The sequence below is a fragment of the Hylobates moloch genome, unplaced genomic scaffold (genome assembly GCF_009828535.3).
Source record: "Hylobates moloch isolate HMO894 unplaced genomic scaffold, HMol_V3 SCAFFOLD_22, whole genome shotgun sequence".
Lineage (NCBI taxonomy): Eukaryota > Metazoa > Chordata > Mammalia > Primates > Hylobatidae > Hylobates > Hylobates moloch.
The window spans coordinates 3,691,773-3,711,747 of NW_026652297.1; the positions used below are offsets into that span (position 1 = coordinate 3,691,773).

Genomic DNA, 19,975 nt, shown 5'->3' on the forward strand with positions numbered 1-19,975 from the left:
ATCTTTATTTTGTGGAAAAAGTGGATACATCAGAGGAGACAGTAATTTTTATATAGGCAAAGGGGCTTTGGTTTGTAGCAGTTTGATGATGATGTTGGGGGAAATACTTTGTACTACTCTAGAGTAGTTCTTGATTGTCATTAGAGTATCAGGCCACTGTGTAAGACATGGAAGAAAAGTCTTAATAGGACCATCACAAAGTCTGTCACTTGTTTATGAAGTGATTTAGCATGAGGTAATAGAACAGTGGATTGGGAAGAATTTCTAGGTTATAATTTCAGTGTAGTTGCTAACATTATGACTTTATGCAAACCACTCAGTCTCTTAAGGGTTGGCGCTCCCAACTTGCCTCTTGCTTTAATGTTCTGTGATTCTGCATGTAGTCTGTAATTGCTGTTTAATGTGGCACAGGTTGCAGAAATGTTTGGAAGTACGTCAAGCTAGTTTTAGTTTTTACTCTTTTCCCATCAAGTCAACTCTTTACCACCTTAGATTTTTCTCCACTAAGAACACAAACAAATGTCACTTCTAGTGGTTGCACCTTCCAAAATTAAGTGAAGTAGGTGTTTCAGTATGTAATTTTTCTGTTTTGTGTCTTCTTTTATAGGACTTTGTATCTTTGCTAAAGTCAGTGATGTGAAAAGACTTGAAATGGGTAAGACTAACTAGTTGTTGAATCCTTTTAGCTACTTTCATTGGTTAAGCTGTAGTGAAAGAATGGGTTTTCCTAATATTTTCAGTATTTGTATCTTTGTGCTTAATAATAATTTTAAGAGAAATTTTAATCCTAATTATGTAATACTATATACCAAACAAAATTATTATTATTATTATTTTTGAAACGTAGTCTTGCTCTGTCACCCAGGCTGGAGTGCAGTGGCACGATCTCAGCTCCCTGCAACCTCTGTCTGCTGGGTTCAAGCGGTTCTCCTGCCTCAGGCTCCTAAGTAGCTGGGATTACAGGCATGTGCCACCACGTCTGGCTGATTTTCGTATTTTTAGTAGAGATGGGGTTTTGCCATGTTGGCCAGGCTGGTCTCAAACTCGTGACCTCAGGTGATCCGCCCACCTCGGCCTCTCGAAGTACTGGGATTACAGGCATGAGCCACCGTGCCCAGCCCACGTAATTATCTTTTGGTTAGAATGTTGTTTATGTGCTCATTTAGGAGTATTATCTCATTGATTGTATTGAAAAAGCCAAGTATACCCTAGCAAACATTTACTGTGTACTAGACCCTGTTCTAAGTATTTAAAATATATTAGTTCATTTAATCCTTATAACCATCTTACAAGGGTACCTAATAGTACCTACCAAGTAGGTTACTGTTATTATCCCTATTATATCACAAGGAAACTGAGACACAGAAGTTAAGAAGCTTGCCTAGAGTCATGTACTATAACTGGCAGAGCCAGGGTTTAAACCTAGGCACTCTGGTTCTAGAGTTTTCTAGAGTTCTTGTTTTTTTTTTTTTTTTTTTCTTTTGAGACAGAGTCTCACTCTGTCACCCAGGCTGGAATGTAGTGGTATGATCTCAGCTCACTGCAACCTCTGCCTCCTGGGTTCAAGCAATCCCCCGTCTCAGCCTCCCGAGTAGCTGGGATTACAAACATGCGTGCGCCACCACATCCAGCTAATTTTTGTATTTTCAGTAGAGATGGGGTTTCGCCATGTTGGCCAGGCTGGTCTTGAACTCCTGACCTCATGTGATCCGCCTGCCTTGGCCTCCCACAGTGCTGAGATTACAGGGTTGAGCCACTGCGCCCAGCCAAGAGTTCTTATTCCTTAGTACTATGTTATACTGACTTCTAAATGATAAATAATTTAATTAATGTAAATATTCTATTTCATTTAGCATTACTGAGAATTAATTGTGATTAGGACATTTTTCACTATTTCATTTATAGTACTTTATGTCTGTTAAGGGGATCAATATAAGGTCAGGACTAGTAGCTAATTTAGGAATAAGTTGAAAAATCTATACACTTAGATCTTATAATATCCCATACATATGTTCCTTTTACATTCACATTAGCTTTCTCTCTATTCTGTCTTTTCCTTTTCCTTAGTCTGCCTTCTCCTTCCTTGTTCATTTGTTTCCATTTTCTCTCATTGCTGATATCAGTGTAAGTCATTGAATTCTGTTACCTTTATTGCTTCTATTCTAGCTCTTCTATAGTAACAAAGGTATCAAAAATGGTTCTAAAGTAAAATTCTGCCATGATATTATAGTTATTGAGCTGATACCTGTTAAGACCAATATGAATAAAATCATGCTTTTAAAAAAATTTTCAGGAAGATTATTATTATTATTAGAGACAGAGTCTCACTCTCTTGCCTAGGCTGGAGTGCAGTGGTGCTATCTTGGCTCACTCTATCCTCCGCCTCGGTTTCAAGCAATTCTCATGCTTCAGCCTCCCAAGTAGCTAGGATTACAGGCATGTGCCACTATGCCTGGTGTATTTTTAGTAGAGATGGGGTTTTGCCATGTTAGCCAGGCTGGTCTCAAACTCCTGGACTCAAGTAAGTGATCCACCCACCTCAGCCTCCCAAAGTGCTGGGATTACAGGTGTGAGCCACCACACCTGGCAGGTGGATTACTTCTTAAAGCACTTTTTTGTGTTAAAACAGGAAATGAACCAGTGTTAACAGTGTGTGTTACTGAATGGTGAATTTTTTCCCCCAATTTTTTTATATTTAAAATTTTTTCTGTAGTTAAAATATTTAAAAAGTTTCTTTTGGGAGCATTTTTGTTTTTTGTTTGTGTTTTTCTTTGTTGTTGTTGTTTTCTGAGACAGGGTCTCACTTTGTCGCCCAAGCTGGAGTGCAGTGACTCTGTCATGGCTCACTGTAGCCTTGACCTCCCCAGGCTCAGAGTATCCTTCCAGCTCGGCTTCCTGAGTAGCTGGGACTACAGGCATGCACCACCATGTCTGGCTAATGTTTTGTTTTTTAATAGAGACGAGATTTTGCCATACTGCCCAGGCTGGTCTCGAACTCCTGGGCTCAAGCCATTTCTCTGCCTCAGCCTCCCAAAGTGCTAGTATTACAGGTGTGAGCCACCTTGCCTGGTCTTGTTATTTTTAAAGCTTTAAATTAAGCTGTTTTTATATGTGTACAAGTTTTGAACTGTTTGGTAGATGGCCTCAATTAATTCCAAATGAGCCAATTTCTGCACATGGACCTCTTTTGACAATGACAATATGAGATTTTTGCCATTGGTTAGCTATGAAAGATTTTATTTTATTGCAGAGTTGTTCTTCAAGTTCTTTTTTGTCTTTTTTTATTATTATTGTTAGACATGAGGTCTCCCTCTGTCCCCCAGGCTGGAGTGCAGTGGTGTGATGATAGTTCACTGTAAATTTGAACTCATGGGCTCAAGGCAATCCTCTTGCCTCAGCTTCCCAAGTGGTTGAGGCTACAGACACGTGCCACATTGGCTGGGTAACTTTTTTTTTTTTTTTTGAGCTGGAGTTTTGCTCTTGTTGCCCAGACTGGAGTGCAATGGCACAATCTTGGCCCGCTGCAACCTCTGCCTCCCAGGGTCAAGCAATTCTCCTGCCTCAGCCTCCCGAGTAGCTGGGATTACAGGTACCCGCCACCATGCCTGGCTAATTTTTGTATTTTTAGTAGAGACGGGGTTTCACCATGTTGGCCAGGCTGGTCTCGAACTCCTGACCTCGTGATCCGCCTGCCTTGACCTCCCAAAGTGCTGGGATTACAGGTGTGAGCCACCACAGCTGACCTGCTGGCTAATTTTTAAATTTTTTTGTAGAGACAGGGTCTTACTATGTTGCCTAGATAGATCTTGAACTTCTGGCCTCAAAAAAATCCTCCTGCCTCAGCCTCTCAAAGAGCTGGGATTACAGGCATGAGGCACCATGCCTGGGTGGGAATTGTTTTTATTAGGTGAAAAGATTGGTTCATAGGAAAAACGTTATTGAAGAATTATGTGACTTGAACTAATCCAGACTCTCTCCCCAGATGATATTGCTGATAGGATGAGGATGGATGCTGGAGAAGTGACTTTAGTGAACCACAACTCCGTATTCAAAACCCATCTCCTGCCACAAACAGGTTTTCCAGAGGACCAGCTTTCACTTTCTGACCAGCAGGTTAGGAGCAATTTTCTTCCTTTAATTAATTAATTATTTGGGCTCATCATAAGTTTTCATCTTATGTAGTTTAAATGCCATACTCAAAAATACAAGCAGAGATATAAACTTTTTAGAATCAGTAATTTTAGTGTTTGGAATTCTCTATATATTAAAATTAAGACAAGGAAGTTAAGACAAAATAGGCTACGTATGAGTTCTTTGAGAATGGTACCTTTTAGAAAACTCATTGTTCCTCTGAATTTTAAGATTACTTATACGCAGATCAGTGTTCTTTTAAACTAGCACCTAAAATTGCTGAGCATTAAATGGGGGAGAAATGTGAAAATATACAGCAGCTCTGAGATGTCTGTGCTATAATGCCTGGTTTCTCAAGGTCTAGTTCGGGACCAGCAGCATCAACATTACTTGGGAGCTTGATAGAAATGCAGACTGTCAGGCTTTACCTCATATCACTGAATCAGAATTTATATTTTAAAAACATCCTCATTTGATTTATATGCATATGAAAGTGTGGGGAGCACTATTAATAAAGCAGTCTTTTTCAATAGGAAAGCCATTAGTAATTTGGATGAGATCATTCTTTGATGTGTGAATCTTTCCTAATTATAGTAGGATGTTTAGCATCCGTGAGTCCTAGGCACTAAATTCCTGTAGCATCCACCTCCCCCCATAATCGTTTTAATAGTTAATATATATCCACACATTTCCAGATATGTACTCATGATACAGCACCACCTCTGATTAAGAACTATCTCTGTAAAGTTATCAAAAGAACCAAAACCAGATTGATTTTTCTCAGCCTTTTTAATATGTGTTATAAATGGCTTTCAGACAGGATGTACTAGATATGTATTTACCTTCTAGTGAACATTCTTTGAATTAAATTGTATAACAGATATTTTGCCTTTTTTTTCCTTGAAGCCTGAATTATTTCATTAGATTGCCTATGTGTTTTTCTTTCTTATTAGTATGTAGTATTAATATGTATAATATGTAAATATATTGAGTTCTGAAATAGTCTTAGTTCTGCTATAGTCTTTATTTAGAGATGGGGTCTCTCCATGTTGTCCATGGCTAGTCTTCAACTCCTGGGTTCAAGTGATCCTTCTGCCTCGGCTTTGCAAAGTGCTGAGATTATAGGCATGAGCCACTGCACCTGGCTTATAGTCTTGTTTAATTATATATTTTTCCTAGTGTGTGTTTTTATTTTATTGTTAAAAAATGTGACATGGCCGGGCGCGGTGGCTCACGCCTGTAATCTTAGCACTTTGGGAGGCCGAGGTGGGCGGATCACCTGAGGTCAGGAGTTCGAGACCAGCCTGGCCAACATGGTGAAACCCTGTCTCTACTAAAAATACAAAACTTAGCCGGGTATGATGGCACGTGCCTGTAATCCCAGCTACTCAGGAGGCTGAGGCAGGAGAATCACTTGAACTCAGGAGGCAGAGGTTGCAGTGAGCAGAGATTGTGCCAGTGTACTCCAGCCTGGGCAACAAGAGTGAGACTTTGTCTCAAAAAAAAAAAAAAAAAAAAATGTGACTTAAGAAAAATCTTCTGCTTTGTTTAGATTTTATCTTCCAGGCAAGGACATTTGGACCGATCTTTTACATGTTCCACAAGAAGCACAGCTTATAATCCAAGCTATTACTCAGGTATGTCACATTACTTGGAGTCAAGGGACTTTATACCTTTTGGATTTCTTGATAGCATATCATTTATGTTTATCATCTCCAAAAGTAAAAACATTGTCAAAAACAAGATGGTATTTTCTTCACTAAAACATCATTTGAATGGCTTTTCCTGTGTATGTGGTTGCTATGATACTTTACTGATTTTGTCTCATCCAAATACTGGTTTTCTAGTGGGAAAGTGTTTTGAGAATCTAAACTAACTGTCCAGTATGCCATTTGTAAAAGGCAATACAACTTTGTTTTTGACCTTTTTTGGGAATATGTGTATGTGATGTGTGTAAAGGGTGTTTGTTTTGCATTAATTTAAATCACAGAGCAAGTTTATTTCTGTTCCGCTTGAAACCATGAAACCTGAAAATTTATTTCTTCCTGAGCTTGTCCTTCTTTCAGGGCAGGAAATGTTAACTACATGTTTCTGTCTAGCACCTGCCACAGCCATATGCTTGCATATTCAAGGGCTTTTCTATTTAACTTATGATCCATGACAGAAGTCAGCATTCTCTAGGCTGTTCTTATCCTGTGACCTGCCTGACTTATCATCTGCCCTCTTACTAGGGTTTGGACTTCCAAGGGTCTTCTGCCCCTGCCTTGAGAAACTAAGAGTTTTGTTGGTTAGCCTCTTGGCAGTAGGACTCAGGAAGATTACAGTAGTCTTCCCAGGTCTTTTTACTCCTCATGCTTCAGTCTCCTTGCCTTACCACAATATGGGAATACTAGTTATACTATTGAAACTGCCTCAGCAGGATTTTTTTTTTGACACGGAGTCTCCCAGTGTTGCCCAGGTTGAAGTGCAGTGGTGTGATCTCGGCTCACTGCAACCTCTGCCTCCTGGGTTCAAGCAATTCTCCTGTCTTAACCTTCCCAGTAGCTGGGATTGCAGGCATCCACCACCACGCCCAGCTAAATTTTGTAATTTTAGTAGAGACGGGGTTTCACCCATGTTGGCCAGGCTGGTCCGAACTCTTAACCTCAAGTGATCCGCCTGGCTCTGCCTCCCAAAGTGCTGGGATTACAGGTGTGAGCCACTGCACCTGGCTGGGTTTTTATAAGGATAAATTGGGATGATAAATATGGAATTTAGATAATAATTATTCTTGTTATTTGGCTTCCTTAGGATTCTTTGTCAGCAAGATGAGATCTCCTCCCTAAAAAGATGTTAGTATGATGTTCTTTTAGATTCATACCATATTTAAATGTGATTTAGGTGGGTGATACTTTATCTGCCCTGGGCACTGGACTTCCGTAGTGTGTGCATAATTTGTATAGAAAAATCAATCAATTTTCTCAAAATGTAACTCTGCTACCGTTATTATTGAGAAGGCTTTTTGATGAACAGAGTCTGAAATCTGGTTTGATAGGTCAGTATTAATGGTGGAGGAACAGTTGAATGGTTAATGAAATTAGATCATCAGTATTTCCATTTGAACTCAGGCTGTTTGCTTATAATTTCATATGCCAATTTACCATTGGATAGAATCTCTGCTTTAAGTTAAAAACAATTACTTAATAATAAATAGTTATATAGAAAATTCTACTCAAAGTTCCCTTCTCATAACCCAATTCTAATGTTTTATTTTTAATTTATTTTTAATTATTATTATTATTATTTTTTGAGATGGAGTCTAGCTCCGTGCAATCTTGGCTCACTGCAACCTCCACCTCCTGGGTTCAAGCAATTCTCCTGCCTCAGCCTCCCGAGTAGCTAGGATTACAGGTGCCTGCCACCATGCCCAGCTAATTTTTGTACTTTTAGTAGAGATGGAGTTTTGCCATGTTGGCCAGGTTGTTCTCGAACTCCTGACCTCAGGTGATTCACCTGCCTCAGCCTCCCAGAGTGCTGGGATTATAGGCATGAGCCACTGTGCCTGGCCTATTTTTAATTTTTTTTTGAGACAGAGTCTCACTCTGTCACCCAGGTTGGAGTGTGGTGACGTGTTCACGGCTCACTGCAACCTTGACCTCCTAGGCTCATGCGATTCTCCTGCTTCGGTCTCCCGAGTAGTTGGGACTACTCGGTACATGCCACCATGCCTGGCTAATGTTTTAAAAAATTATTTCTAGAGATGAGGGTCTTGCTGTATTGCACAGACTGGGTCTCAAACTCCTGGGCTCAAGTGATCCTTCTCCCTAGGCCTCCCAAGGTGCTGAGATTAGAGGTGTGAGCCACTGCAGCTCATCTCATTCAACTCTTATTTAACTCATGTCTCTGTGATCTCTTCTGATTATCTGTGTGTACATACCTCATACACGTTGCATGATTTGACACATGTAATCTTTTTTAACTCAGTATTTTTATTTTAATTTTTTTTGAGGCAGGGTCTCACTCTGTTGCCCAGGCTGGAGTGCAGTGGCACAATGACAGCTCACTGCAATCTGCACCTCCTGGCTGTGATCCTCCCACCTCAGCCCCCTGAGTAGCTGGGACTACAGGTACATGCCAGCATGCCTAGCTAATTTTTGTATTTTTTGGTAGAGACGGAGTTTCGCCATGTTGTCCAGGCTAATAGTTACAGTTTTTCATCTGTCGACATGTTCTTTTTTTTTATCATTTTCTGCTCATTTCTAATTCATGGAATTGATACGCACATCCACAGTCCCTTATGTGCAATTCCAAAATCCAAAAACCTCTGAAAACCAAAATTTTTTTTCACAACTCGTTTGGCTTCAAAACCTGACCTGAGGCTGGGTGCGATGGCTCAGGCCTGTAATCTCAACACTTTGGGAGGTCAAGGCAGGTGGATCACCGGAGGTCAGGCATTCGAGACCAGCCTGGCCAACATGGTGAAACCCTGTCTCTACTAAAAACACAAAAATTAGCTGGGTGTGTTGGAGGACACCTGTAATCCCAGCTACTTGGGAAGCTGAGGCAGAAGAATCGCTTGAACCCAGGAGGTGGAGGTTGCAGTGAGCGGAGATCGCGCCATTGCACTCCATCCTGGGCGACACAGTGAGACTCCATCTCCAAAAAAAAAAAAAACTGACCTGAATTCATTCCTTGGCAAAACCTACTTGAACTGACACGAAGCTGTTTATATTTTTTCTTTTTTAAAATCTCTGTAAAAATGAGTATTTTCACATTTTGCTGCAGATAACATGTTTGATTACAGAGTGCTCTTACAGATTATACTTGAAGGTGTTACCTAATATACCAAGTTATCTTTCTAAAATTCCAAAAATTTTAAATTTGGATATAGAACTGGACTCAAGCATTTGATTTGGGATAATGGGTGTGTGCCTTCATTTGCTTCATTATTTTCCTTATGGTTTAGGTGCACATTTACCCTTACCATTTTCAGCTATTGTTAATAACATGACTTAAAAGCATTGGTATATAGAGCTTTTTTTCTTCTAAGTTTCAGTAAACCCTTGATATTCACCAAGAATATATCTAAGATTATCTTAAGTCCTCATGTAATATTTGGCCAGATTCCTTGGCTTTCTACTCAGTTACGTAATTGTTGAGAGTTATATTTTTCTTATGTTTATCCTCATACCACAAGTTGATTCCCATATCAACAGTCTTACACTAAAAGCTTCATCTCTCACTTGAGTACCTTTTTTTTGGAGAAGAAAATAATTATAACAGTTACTCTATATATGATGATGATTACAGAATAACAATAGTGAATAATAAAGTCATACTGAAATGGGATGCTAAATTACTCACAGCTTGAAGCAGAGGACTCAAATTTGTGCCTTTAACAAATCTCATCTAGTCCCTGATCAAACAAGCTTATGGCATGTCACAGACATCAAAGATCACTTTCTAAAAATCAGGATTTTAAATCTGTTGAATGTCAGTTGTCTATATATACTTTTTTCTTACAATGAAGTCTTTAATTAAAACCTACTTTTTACTATGGACTTTAAAAAAACTTCTTCCTCTTTCCACACTCATTCCAATTATGCTCTCTCCTTCGGCTATATTCTTTTCTGATAATCCCCACATCGACTGCAGTGGTCATTACCTTGTGCCTCACCTCTTGATTGGGCTAGACACGGACCCTCAGTTTACCTGCCTTAATCTGCTGATCCTGACTTTATTGGTATTTGTCTTCTCTCTCACCCTGCTGTCCCCTCCTTCACCAGGATGAAAATGAGCAGGAAGGCCCAAACTTTAGGATCTAGGATCTGGAACTTCTCCTTTATTGCTTTATTGGATTGACTTCTCTAAATCAAGCTTTTTAAAAATCTGCCTCTCAATCCACTTAGGACTAGAGTATTTAAAACATTGATTTTTTTAAAAATAAAATTTTAAAAACTTTGTTACAGTTTACTTTGTTACAGTGAAACTTTACACGCCTGTAATCCTAGCTCTTTGGGAGGCCAAGGCGGGAGTATCACTTGAGTCCAAGAGTTTGAGACCAGCAGGCAACGTACTGAGACCCTGTCTCTACAAAAAATAAAAATAAATTACCTGAACATGGTAACGTGTACCTGTAGTCCCAGCTACTGAGGAAGCTGAGGTGGGAGCATCTCTTGAGCCTGCGCGGTCAAGGCTGCAGTGAGCTGTGATGGTGCCACTGCACTCCAGCATGGGGGACAGAGGGAGACCCTGTCTCAAGAAAAAAAAAATGTTTAACCCTAAACAGAGAAAAGTAGGATGAAAAGAAATGATTTTGCTCATGCTTAGAATCATTATCAATGTCTTCTCTTTGGAAAATATGTTACATTAGGTTACCAGAGTGATACTTGGTAGGTAAGATTATTTGAACATCTGGTATTATTTTAACTAAAGTTAACAGGAACAACTGGTAGTATTTACTTTCATAGTAAGTAGTTACCTGACACATTCTTTTTTTTTTTTTTTTTTTGGAGATAGGATCTTGCTCTGTCGCCCAGGCTGGAGTGCAGTGGCACGATCTTGGCTCACAGCAACTTCCGCCTCCCGGGTTCAAGTGATTCTCATGCCTCAGCCTCCCTAGTAACTGGGACGACAGGCGTGTGCCACCACGCCTGGCTAATTTTTTGTATTTTTAGTAGAGACGGGTTTCACCATACTGGCTAGGCTAGTGTTGAACTCCTGGCCTGAGGTGATCCACCTGCCTCAGCCTCCCAAAGTGTTGGGATTACAGGCGTGAGCTACCACACCCAGTCTTGACACATTCTTTTTTAATATGGTTTATTATATTCATAAAAGTATTGCTTGTCCCTGCAGAAAATTTGTATAGAAAAGTAGAAAAATACCCATCACTCTATCATTAGAACATAACCACAATTAAATTTTTGGTGTATTTTCTCCTAGTTTTGTGTGTATGTATGTGCACATAATAGGTAATCTTTTTTGTGGTGTTTGTAACTCTGATTTCTCACAGAAATCAGTGGTGACAGACTATCATGTTAAACTCTCACTATATGTGGCCAGGCACAGTGGCTCACCTGTATTATTTCAGTACTTTGCCTTTGGGAGACCCAGGTGCGAGTATCACCTAAGGCCAGGAGTTCGATTCCAGCCTGGGCAACACAGTGAAACCCTCCCTCTCCAAAACAATAGAAAAATTAGGCATGTATGATGGTATGCACCTGTAATCCCAGCTACTTGGGAGACTGAGGCAAGAAGATTGCTTGAGCTTAGGAGTTCGAGGCTGCAGTGAGCTATGATTGTGCCACTACACTGCAGCCTGGGCAACAGAGTGAGACCCTGTCTCAAAAACAAACAAACAAACAAAAACAGTATCTGTAGTTTCCTCTTGGTCTGTGTCTAGCTTTGTTTGATCCCATCAGCAATAGAACACCATTCCGTGATTTCATTGGGATTGGAACCACCTTTTTCTGTTTAAACAGACTGCCTGATCTTCTGCTTTTCCCCTTGCATTTTAAAGCTGCAGTCTCTGTCACATGCCATTGAGAATGCAACTCTGACTTATCCTTGGTCTCAAATTTCACACCTGTCAGGGTAATTTGCATTTTTGACAGACCGATGCCTCAGATAGATACCTCTATTTAGATCATGCCCTAATCAAATTTTAGCCAAAATGTGTGAGAGACAAATATTTCTACTGTTACAACTTTAAACTTAAGTATAGTAATTTTCTAGTTCTTTACTAAGACTCATTTTCATTAGCCTCATGTTTCTATCCTCAAAATTATAGTGATAGATGCTAAGCATAGGTACTGATTACAAAGGAACAAAGTTACAATTCATTTTGAAAGTAAATTAGCTTATTTTAATTATCATACTAAGGTCACCACTGTTGAATTAACAAGTACTAATACCAGCCCTGACTGCTTCTTTTTTCCTATCTTAATTATCCTAAATCCTGACATCTTGATTAGCTTACAGAAGCACAAAATTACATTTTGGAAGGCTTCCTGTTTGGATAGAGCATCAAAAAATACATTAAATATTTTTAATAGCATAAATTTACAATATTGTGAAAAGTTCTATAGTAATATGCTTTAAAAGAATATCTTCAAAATAATGTCAGCATTAGAAAAAAATTCCAGAAATAGATAATTATTATTCTTGTGTTTTCACTGGAGCTCCTTAGAGTTCCATAACTTAATGTCTGAAGTTATTTTGAGGGAGCTGTTTAAAATTGTCCAATTCTACAGATAGGGAGAGGAGGGTATAGAAATTATTCTACCACTCCTAGCTGAAACTTCAGGAGGTTTTTGATATCCCAGATTGTAATCCACAAGTTAGAAAATTCAAATAATAAGTAATTCTCAGTTAATCTGATTGTAGTAGCGAACATTGGAGTAATAATATGTTTTATTATGGCATTAGATGACTGAAGATTATTATACCAGAACCAGATATATATGATGGGTCATTCCTTGCCATAAGCCAACCAGAATAAGCAGCAATTAGGTTATCTCTGCTCTTTGAGAGAGTACCTGAGTCTTGAAGATGGTAACTAAAATGAAGAAAGTGACACTAGCTGCTTAGTAAGCAATAACTGTTGTTCATTTGAATTACAATTCTCATTGGCCCCCCACCTGCTTTCTTACTGGTCTGGCCTACCTTCTTTCAGGCCCAGGCCTGGGAGTGCTTGCAAGATATAGTTGGGGTAAAATGTTGACTTTTGGTGGACACCACGGAGTCACATTGATGCAGATAAGGCACATGGCTGTGGCAGGATTCAGCTCCTTCATCAATTTTCAGGTTAGTATGGCTGAATCAATTATAGTTTGTAGAAGTTCCCCTACTGCAGACTTTACTGGCAGTTGAGACTGGGATCTTTCTTCCATGAGAGAAATGGTGATATGCCACATTACTTTGGAATACAATGGTTGCAGTCATAAGGAGAACCACCTGTAGAATTTGTTTAATTTATTCAAACTTTTATTTTTTTAGATAATCCTTCCTCAGACAGTTTTCTTGGCTCAGGCGATTTAAGAACCTTTGGCCAGAGTGCAAATGGCCAATGGAGAAATTCTACTCCATCATCAAGCTCATCTTTACAAAAATCAAGAAACAGCCGAAGTCTTTACCTCGAAACCCGAAAGACCTCAAGGTTGGTATTTTGTCATCTTAGTTCTCAAGCCCTTCCTCAGATATAAGAGAAAGTGACTAAAAGGTAGATAGTTATTACATTGGGATTTTAAAAGAGTAATACCATTTTTGGACTTTAAACCTTAAGGATATGAACAAATCCATTTTACATTTTCAGCTTCTCATTTACTTAGTGCTGAATTTTGATGATAGCCAAATCTTACTAGAAGAGAGAATTTTAAGTAAATCTTGGTGGATATGAGAATATTGGGAGCCTTCAAGATCAATATGGCTCTTGCAAATCTTAAAAGTGAAAATCAGTTGATCTCCACAATTTGAGCAGGAAAGAAACACATTTTACAGCTGTCATGTGAGCAGAGACCTGACTTAAACTAAAGCAGTTCTCTACCTTATGGCATTAGTCAAGTAGACCAAGCTACTTCTATATATTAGAAAATAAAGAGTCAGAGGCCGGGCACGGTGACTCGTGCCTGTAATCTTAGCAATTTGGGAGGCCGAAGCAGGTGGATCACCTGAGGTCAGGAGTTCCAGACTAGCCTGGCCAACATGGTGAAACCCCATCTCCACTAAAAATACAAAAAAATTAGCCAGGCATGGTGGTGTAGTCCCAGCTACTTGGGAGGCTGAGGCAGGAGAATCGCTTGAACCTGGGAGGCAGAGGTTGCAGTGAGCTATCACGCCGCTATAGCTCCAGCCTGGGTGACAGAGTGACCTCATCTCAGAAAAAAAAAAAAAAGATAGTCACAGAGAACTTTATCCTAGTTATTCCAACTTTATAAGCTCTGTCTAACAAAACTTACATGGATTATTAAAGGCAGATGAAATCTGGCTTAGAAACTTTTCCCTCATATTTTATTATATTATTATTTATTATAGTATTTATTATATTAGTAAATATTTCTTTTTTAAAATAGTATTTATGACTACTTAAATTCTGCCCTGGTGTATTTTAGGAATGTGGGATTATTTAATATACTGTTTAGTCAAGTTTGAGCTTTGTGGTGTTGATAGAGCCAACAAGATGGCTTTCATTATTTTATACACGTGGACTCCAGGAACGTGTCAATACTCCCTGGGATCATGTTCCTCACTTAACTTTTAAAAAATTCTACTGTAAGTCACTCATACACTCACATTGTAGAAATCAACACATTACCAACAAAGCTGAAGATCCCTTGACTGCTACCCACAATCCCAATCCCTTTTCCTTGGTGTGTTTCTTTCCAAACCTTTTCCTATACCTATTTCTCTCTTACTCTTTCTTACTCATGTATAGTATGATATATATGTTATGTATACTATTAAATGTATGATATTACTTTGTCTTCATTAAAGATTTTCTATATGCATCATTTAGCAGGTGGCTTTTTTAATGCAGTAAATCCATACTGTTATTTTTAAAAAATGTTATTACAGAAGTAGTACAAATACTTTGGGAAAATTTAGAAAATATAGTTAAGAAAAATAAAAAATAAAAACATTACATTGCCACCAGCCTAAGATCAACTCTGTAATATCTTAGTACATATCCTTCTACTTACTTTTCTCTACTTTTTTTCCAAAATGAGTTCATAGTATACATATTCTTTTGTAAATTTTATTTTATACCCTAAGTCATATTTAAATTTTCTCAGTTGATCCAAAAGTATCTTTTACAGTTAGTTTGGTTTTGCATCTGGAAGTTATTGGCTTTGTCTCTTATAACTAGAACAGCCTCTTTTTTTTTTTTTTGAGCTGGAGTCTCGCTCTGTTGGCCAGGCTGGAATGCAGTGGTGTGATCTCGGCTCACTGCAACCTCCGCCTCCCAGGTTCAAGCAATTCTCCTGCCTCAGCCTCCCGAGTAGCTGGGACTATAGGTGCCCGCCACCATGTCCAGCTAATTTTTGTATTTTTTAGTAGAGACAGCATTTTGCCATATTAGCAAGGCTAGTCTCGAACTCCTGACCTTGCGATCTGCCTTCTTTGGCCTCCCAATCCCTTCCTGTGATTATAGGCATTAGCCACCATGCCCAGCCTCAGCCTCCTTTTTTTAAATGACATGAATTTTCTGTATAATGTTCTACTTTTTGGATTTGACAGGTTGCTTCCTCATGGCATCATTATTTTGTCAAAAAATCACCTGTATTTTTTATAAGCTAGGTTTTTGATGTGACTAAAAGGTGTGCTGCATTTATCACATTTGAAAAACAAACAGTATCTTGTTTTGGTTCTCCTCTTATTCATGGTGCCAGACTTGACCTCTGGACTGAGGAACTGACAATCTGGTGGTTAATTGTACAGTTAGGTTTTTCCCCTGTGACTTGAATGTAATCTAAATAATGTTACTTTGGCATTATATGAATGATGAGTTTCATATCAGCCATCACCTAATAATTAATATAATTTGATAATACCTGATAATAGTTTTATTAGAGTTAATGAAATAATATTCTTCTAATTTTATCACTTCTACACTTCTTAATTGGCATTCTGATTGCATTTGTCCTTAGCTGGGGCTGTTAGATTCCCTGAAATGTGTTTCCTATGGAAAGGCCCAACATGTGATTAGATTTTTCTTTTTCATTACCAGTTTTCAAAGCAAGGTTTTTGTAAAATAGACACTTCATATGTTTCAAATGAATTTGTCTGTTCCTTTTTTAGTGTCATTATGGATTCAGTATTTTGCAATCCACTATAATTGTTATACTTTTAATGGTCACATTCTCAGAAATTTGGCTAGTAGAAGCCCCTTGAGCTTGCTTCTCTGTCTGTTTGACCTTAGCTCATGAATTTTGGGTAACACCCTTGCTTTCTGGCATTGCAGGATGCCCTTGTACTGTTTCTTTAGAAGAGTAATCTTTTATGTTAAAAAAACATGCATGCATAGGCTCACACATACTCTGGGAAACACAAATACAAAAGACATTGTGGGCCGGGCGCGGTGGCTCAAGCCTGTAATCCTAGCACTTTGGGAGGCCAAGGTGGGCGGATCACGACGTCAGGAGTTCGAGACCATCCTGGCCAACATAGTGAAACCCTGCCTCTACTAAAAATACAAAAAAATTAGCGGCGGGCGCCTGTAGTCCCAGCTACTTGGGAGGCTGAGGCAGGAGAATGGCGTGAACCCGGGAGGCGGAGCTTGCAGTGAGCCGAGATGGTGCCACTGCACTCCAGCCTGGGGGACAGAGCCAGACTCTGTCTCCAAAAAAAAAAAAAAAAAAACAAAAGACATTGTGGAGAATCCATTATGTCTTTACCAAACAATTACACTGCCCTTGCCATCTTTTCCTAGCTGCATCCACTCATCCTAAGAAAATAAGCCTCTTCCTAAAATTCTAAGTCCTTGCTCATTTCCCCATTCTTTTTCTTTTGGAGAGAAGCAAGAATATGACTTTAATTTAACATCAACAATGACACTGTGTAACAGCACAGGGAAGAGGTAGTGGAGAGAGATGGTCAGGCTTCGTGTTCCTTAACCAGCCTTGATTTTAACAGCAGAGCCCCAGCAACCTAGAAGCGCCTCACCTAGCCTCTTAATGGAGTGGGAAGGGGCAGGGACTTGGAAATTAGAGGCTCAAAATGTAAAGAAGGCTGATGGCAAGCCTGGGGAGAGGGCTGGAAATGAGGGAATGGCTGAGGGCTGTGAGGAGTCCTCACACGAAGACCCTAGCACAGGTCTTTGGCAGTGAACATGCCCCTGGCCCTGCGCAGGATGGAGTCCTTGGCGGCCTCATATGGGTGCTTCTTGGAGGGGATCTCCAGGATTGTAGGGATAGAGTGCTGGTGGGTGTCCAGGGCATGCTGCACCATCCCTGCGATGTACTGGTTGATGAGGATGATGCCAATGTCATCCCGGTTTAGAAATTGCCGGAAAGTGTCTTCGATTTCATTGATGGTCATATCCTTCTCCACCACCAGGAAATAGGGGTGGCAGTTCTTGTTAAGCTCCCCTATGCCACCCAGCAGGAAACCAGTCACCGTGTCCTCGTCTCTGATCACTGCGATGAGCTTCCTTCTCCCCGCCATCCCTGCAGCCGGGCATAGCTCACCCCAGAGCACCAGAAGCCACTCTCATTTCCCCATTCTTAACACACGTACAAACCCAAGAAGACTTAAAGATAATTATGCACTTTTTGATTTTCTTTAGATCTTGTCTGATTTGGATTCAGACCACATGTAATGATTTTAAAGAGTTGATTTCATTGAATTTAGAATATTCAGCTGTGTTTCTCTAGTCTGAGTCTTGAAGAAAAAAGAACATTTATTATGCTAAGAATAAGTACCTCAAACTTTCCAGGTAATGATAAATGAGAAAGAGCACATAGAAAAAACTCAAAATTGGCTGGGTGCTGTGGTTCACATGTGTAATCCCAGCACTTTGGGAGGCTGAGGCGGGCGGATCACCTGAGGTCAGGAGTTCAAGATCAGCCTAGCCAACATGGTGAAACCCCGTCTCTACAAAAATACAAAAATCAGCTGGGTGTGGCGGCGGGTGCCTGTAATCCCAGCTACTCGGGAGGCTGAGGTGGGAGAATCACTTGAACCTGGGAGGTGGAGGTTGCTGTGGGCCAAGGTCGTGCCACTGCCCTCCAGTCTGAGTGACAGAGCAAGATTCCATCTCAAAAAAAAAAACTCAAAATTAGTAAGCCTTAGATATAAGACGGGGTTTTTGAGTTCACAATATTCTTCATGCCAATTTGCCAATTTTTCCCATTAGATAGTACAAAGAGACAAAAAATTCTTCAGAGGAAGTAAATAGGCCAGAAGGAGAATTTAATGACGCAGCCTAATTGTTGTTTTTAATGAAGGATGGGAGCCCTCTGTTGGGCTTTAAGGAAATTTAAAAATTCAGTTTAAAAGCTTAGTTGAGAGGCTTCAGCCTTTATGCATTTTTACATATTTAATCTTAGTTTCCTCCAACAGGCTGGGTATAAGGGGTACAGGGAATAATGGAAAATGTATGTGTTGCCGGGCGCGGTGGCTCACGCTTGTAATCCCAGCACTTTGGGAGGCCGAGGCGGGCGGATCATGAGGTCAGGAGATCGAGACCACGGTGAAACCCCGTCTCTACTAAAAATACAAAAAAATTAGCCGGGCGTGGTGGTGGGCGCCTGTAGTCCCAGCTACTCGGAGAGGCTGAGGCAGGAGAATGGCGTGAACCCGGGAGGCGGAGCTTGCAGTGAGCCGAGATTGCGCCACTGCACTCCAGCCTGGGCGACAGAGCAAGACTCCGTCTCAAAAAAAAAAAAAAAAAAAGTATATGTTGTTAGCATACCTGGAACCCAAGTTTTTTGAAGACATCTAATCTGTCATGCTTTGTCATACCACAAAACTATATGGTTTCTGACCAAAATAAATTCTAGATTGTGGATCTAAAAATACAGTTTTAAGTGTTTGATGATTTTGTGTTTTGACAATGTAAGATCTTTTAAGTGGCAGAACCTGATGCAGCATCCTTATATATCATTTATTCATTTATTGTATCGTTCCTTCAAATGGTACCACCTATTATTTTACCTGTTTTGTTTGATTGGTTTTGTATTTTGAAAGTGAAAATAATAAATAGATTGGATTTATTTTACTTATTATCTGTTCTTATGTTTCTTACGAACTCTTTTTTTTAGTGGATTATCAAACATTTTTGTGGGAAAGTCAAACCATCACTGCCATGTATCTGCATATGAAAAATCTTTTCCTATTAAACCTGTTCCAAGTCCATCTTGGAGTGGTTCATGTCGTCGAAGTCTTTTGAGCCCCAAGAAAACTCAGAGGCGACATGTTAGTACAGCAGAAGAGGTAAGGAAAACCTGTGACAAAAGCTACTAAAAGTTAGGATCTTTCCCTACATTGAGCCATTTGCTCCCTATTAATAATGAGTTGTTTTAAGAACCATTCTATTTTATCCTTCCTGTGCTTTTTCTGTCTGAATTACCCTTTTTGAGTGTTATCATCTGTTCTAAAGAGATTAACGAGATGTTTTAGCAGGACTTCATTATTTGTCTTATTATTATATCTTCTGTGCCCACTGGACAGCTGACTTGACTTAATCTTTAGTGTTGCCTGAATGGTTTCTCATACATCAAACTATCTCTCTTTGATCTTTGCTAGACCCTTCCTAAACCCTTGTCTCCTGTGGAAAAATTGTTAGTCTTCCTCCGCAGTTTTTGATAAAATTTTATTTCAGTCCAGGTGAGGAGGCTCATGCCTGTGATCCCAGCACAGTGGGAGGCCAAGACAGGTGGATCACTTGAGCCCAGGAGTTCGAGACCAGCCTGGGCAACATGGAGAAACCCTGTCTCTACAAAAAATATAAAAATTAGACGGACTTGGTGGCTCATGCCTGTACTCCTAGCTACTGGCAAGGCTGAGGTGGGAGGATTGCTTGAGCCCAGGAGGTCGAGGCTGCACTCGACTTGCTTTGTGTCGCTGCACTCCAGCCTGGGCATCAGAGTGAGACCCAACTCAAAAAAAAAAATTGTTTTCTTAATTTGATGAGATACCTGTTCTTCTTACCAGGAACAATTTTTCTTCAATATAAGAGAAAAATCAAGCTAGTTAAACAATTTACATCCTTTCATTATGAGTAAGGCCTTTTTTGAAGTTACAGACTCCTGAAAAGAAAGATGTTCTGTTGACACTTGGGTTGTTATATTCATTCAGTAAACCTAAAAGAAAAAGTCAATTTCGTGAATATAATATAGCATATAATTTGCATGATAGGATGTGTGTA

The 19,975-nt window shown here is 39.7% G+C and overlaps 2 protein-coding genes across 5 annotated transcripts in view; one reads left to right on the top strand and one right to left on the bottom strand.

Annotated features, from left to right (window-relative positions):
• SENP1 (SUMO specific peptidase 1) overlaps positions 1-19,975 on the top strand; it is a 66,920-nt gene that overhangs the window by 3,994 nt on the left and 42,951 nt on the right. For all 4 annotated transcript variants that reach the window (XM_032143893.2, XM_058433682.1, XM_032143892.2 and 1 more), the window contains exons 2-6: positions 608-655; positions 3,983-4,113; positions 5,684-5,768; positions 13,108-13,267; positions 18,870-19,041. In XM_032143893.2, coding sequence (XP_031999784.1) covers positions 652-655; positions 3,983-4,113; positions 5,684-5,768; positions 13,108-13,267; positions 18,870-19,041 — 552 coding nt within the window. In that variant the 5' untranslated portion in view covers positions 608-651. The remainder of the gene's footprint in view (positions 1-607; positions 656-3,982; positions 4,114-5,683; positions 5,769-13,107; positions 13,268-18,869; positions 19,042-19,975) is intronic.
• On the bottom strand, positions 16,807-17,473 carry LOC116461898 (V-type proton ATPase subunit F). The gene has a single exon (XM_032143898.3). It carries the CDS (start codon positions 17,269-17,271, stop codon positions 16,912-16,914), a length of 360 nt encoding a protein of 119 aa, XP_031999789.1. The 5' UTR covers positions 17,272-17,473; the 3' UTR covers positions 16,807-16,911.

Excerpts from the sequence above, each read along its gene's own strand:
- LOC116461898 (XM_032143898.3), bottom strand. The coding sequence starts at position 17,271 with ATGGCGGGGAGAAGGAAGCTCATCGCAGTGATCAGAGACGAGGACACG.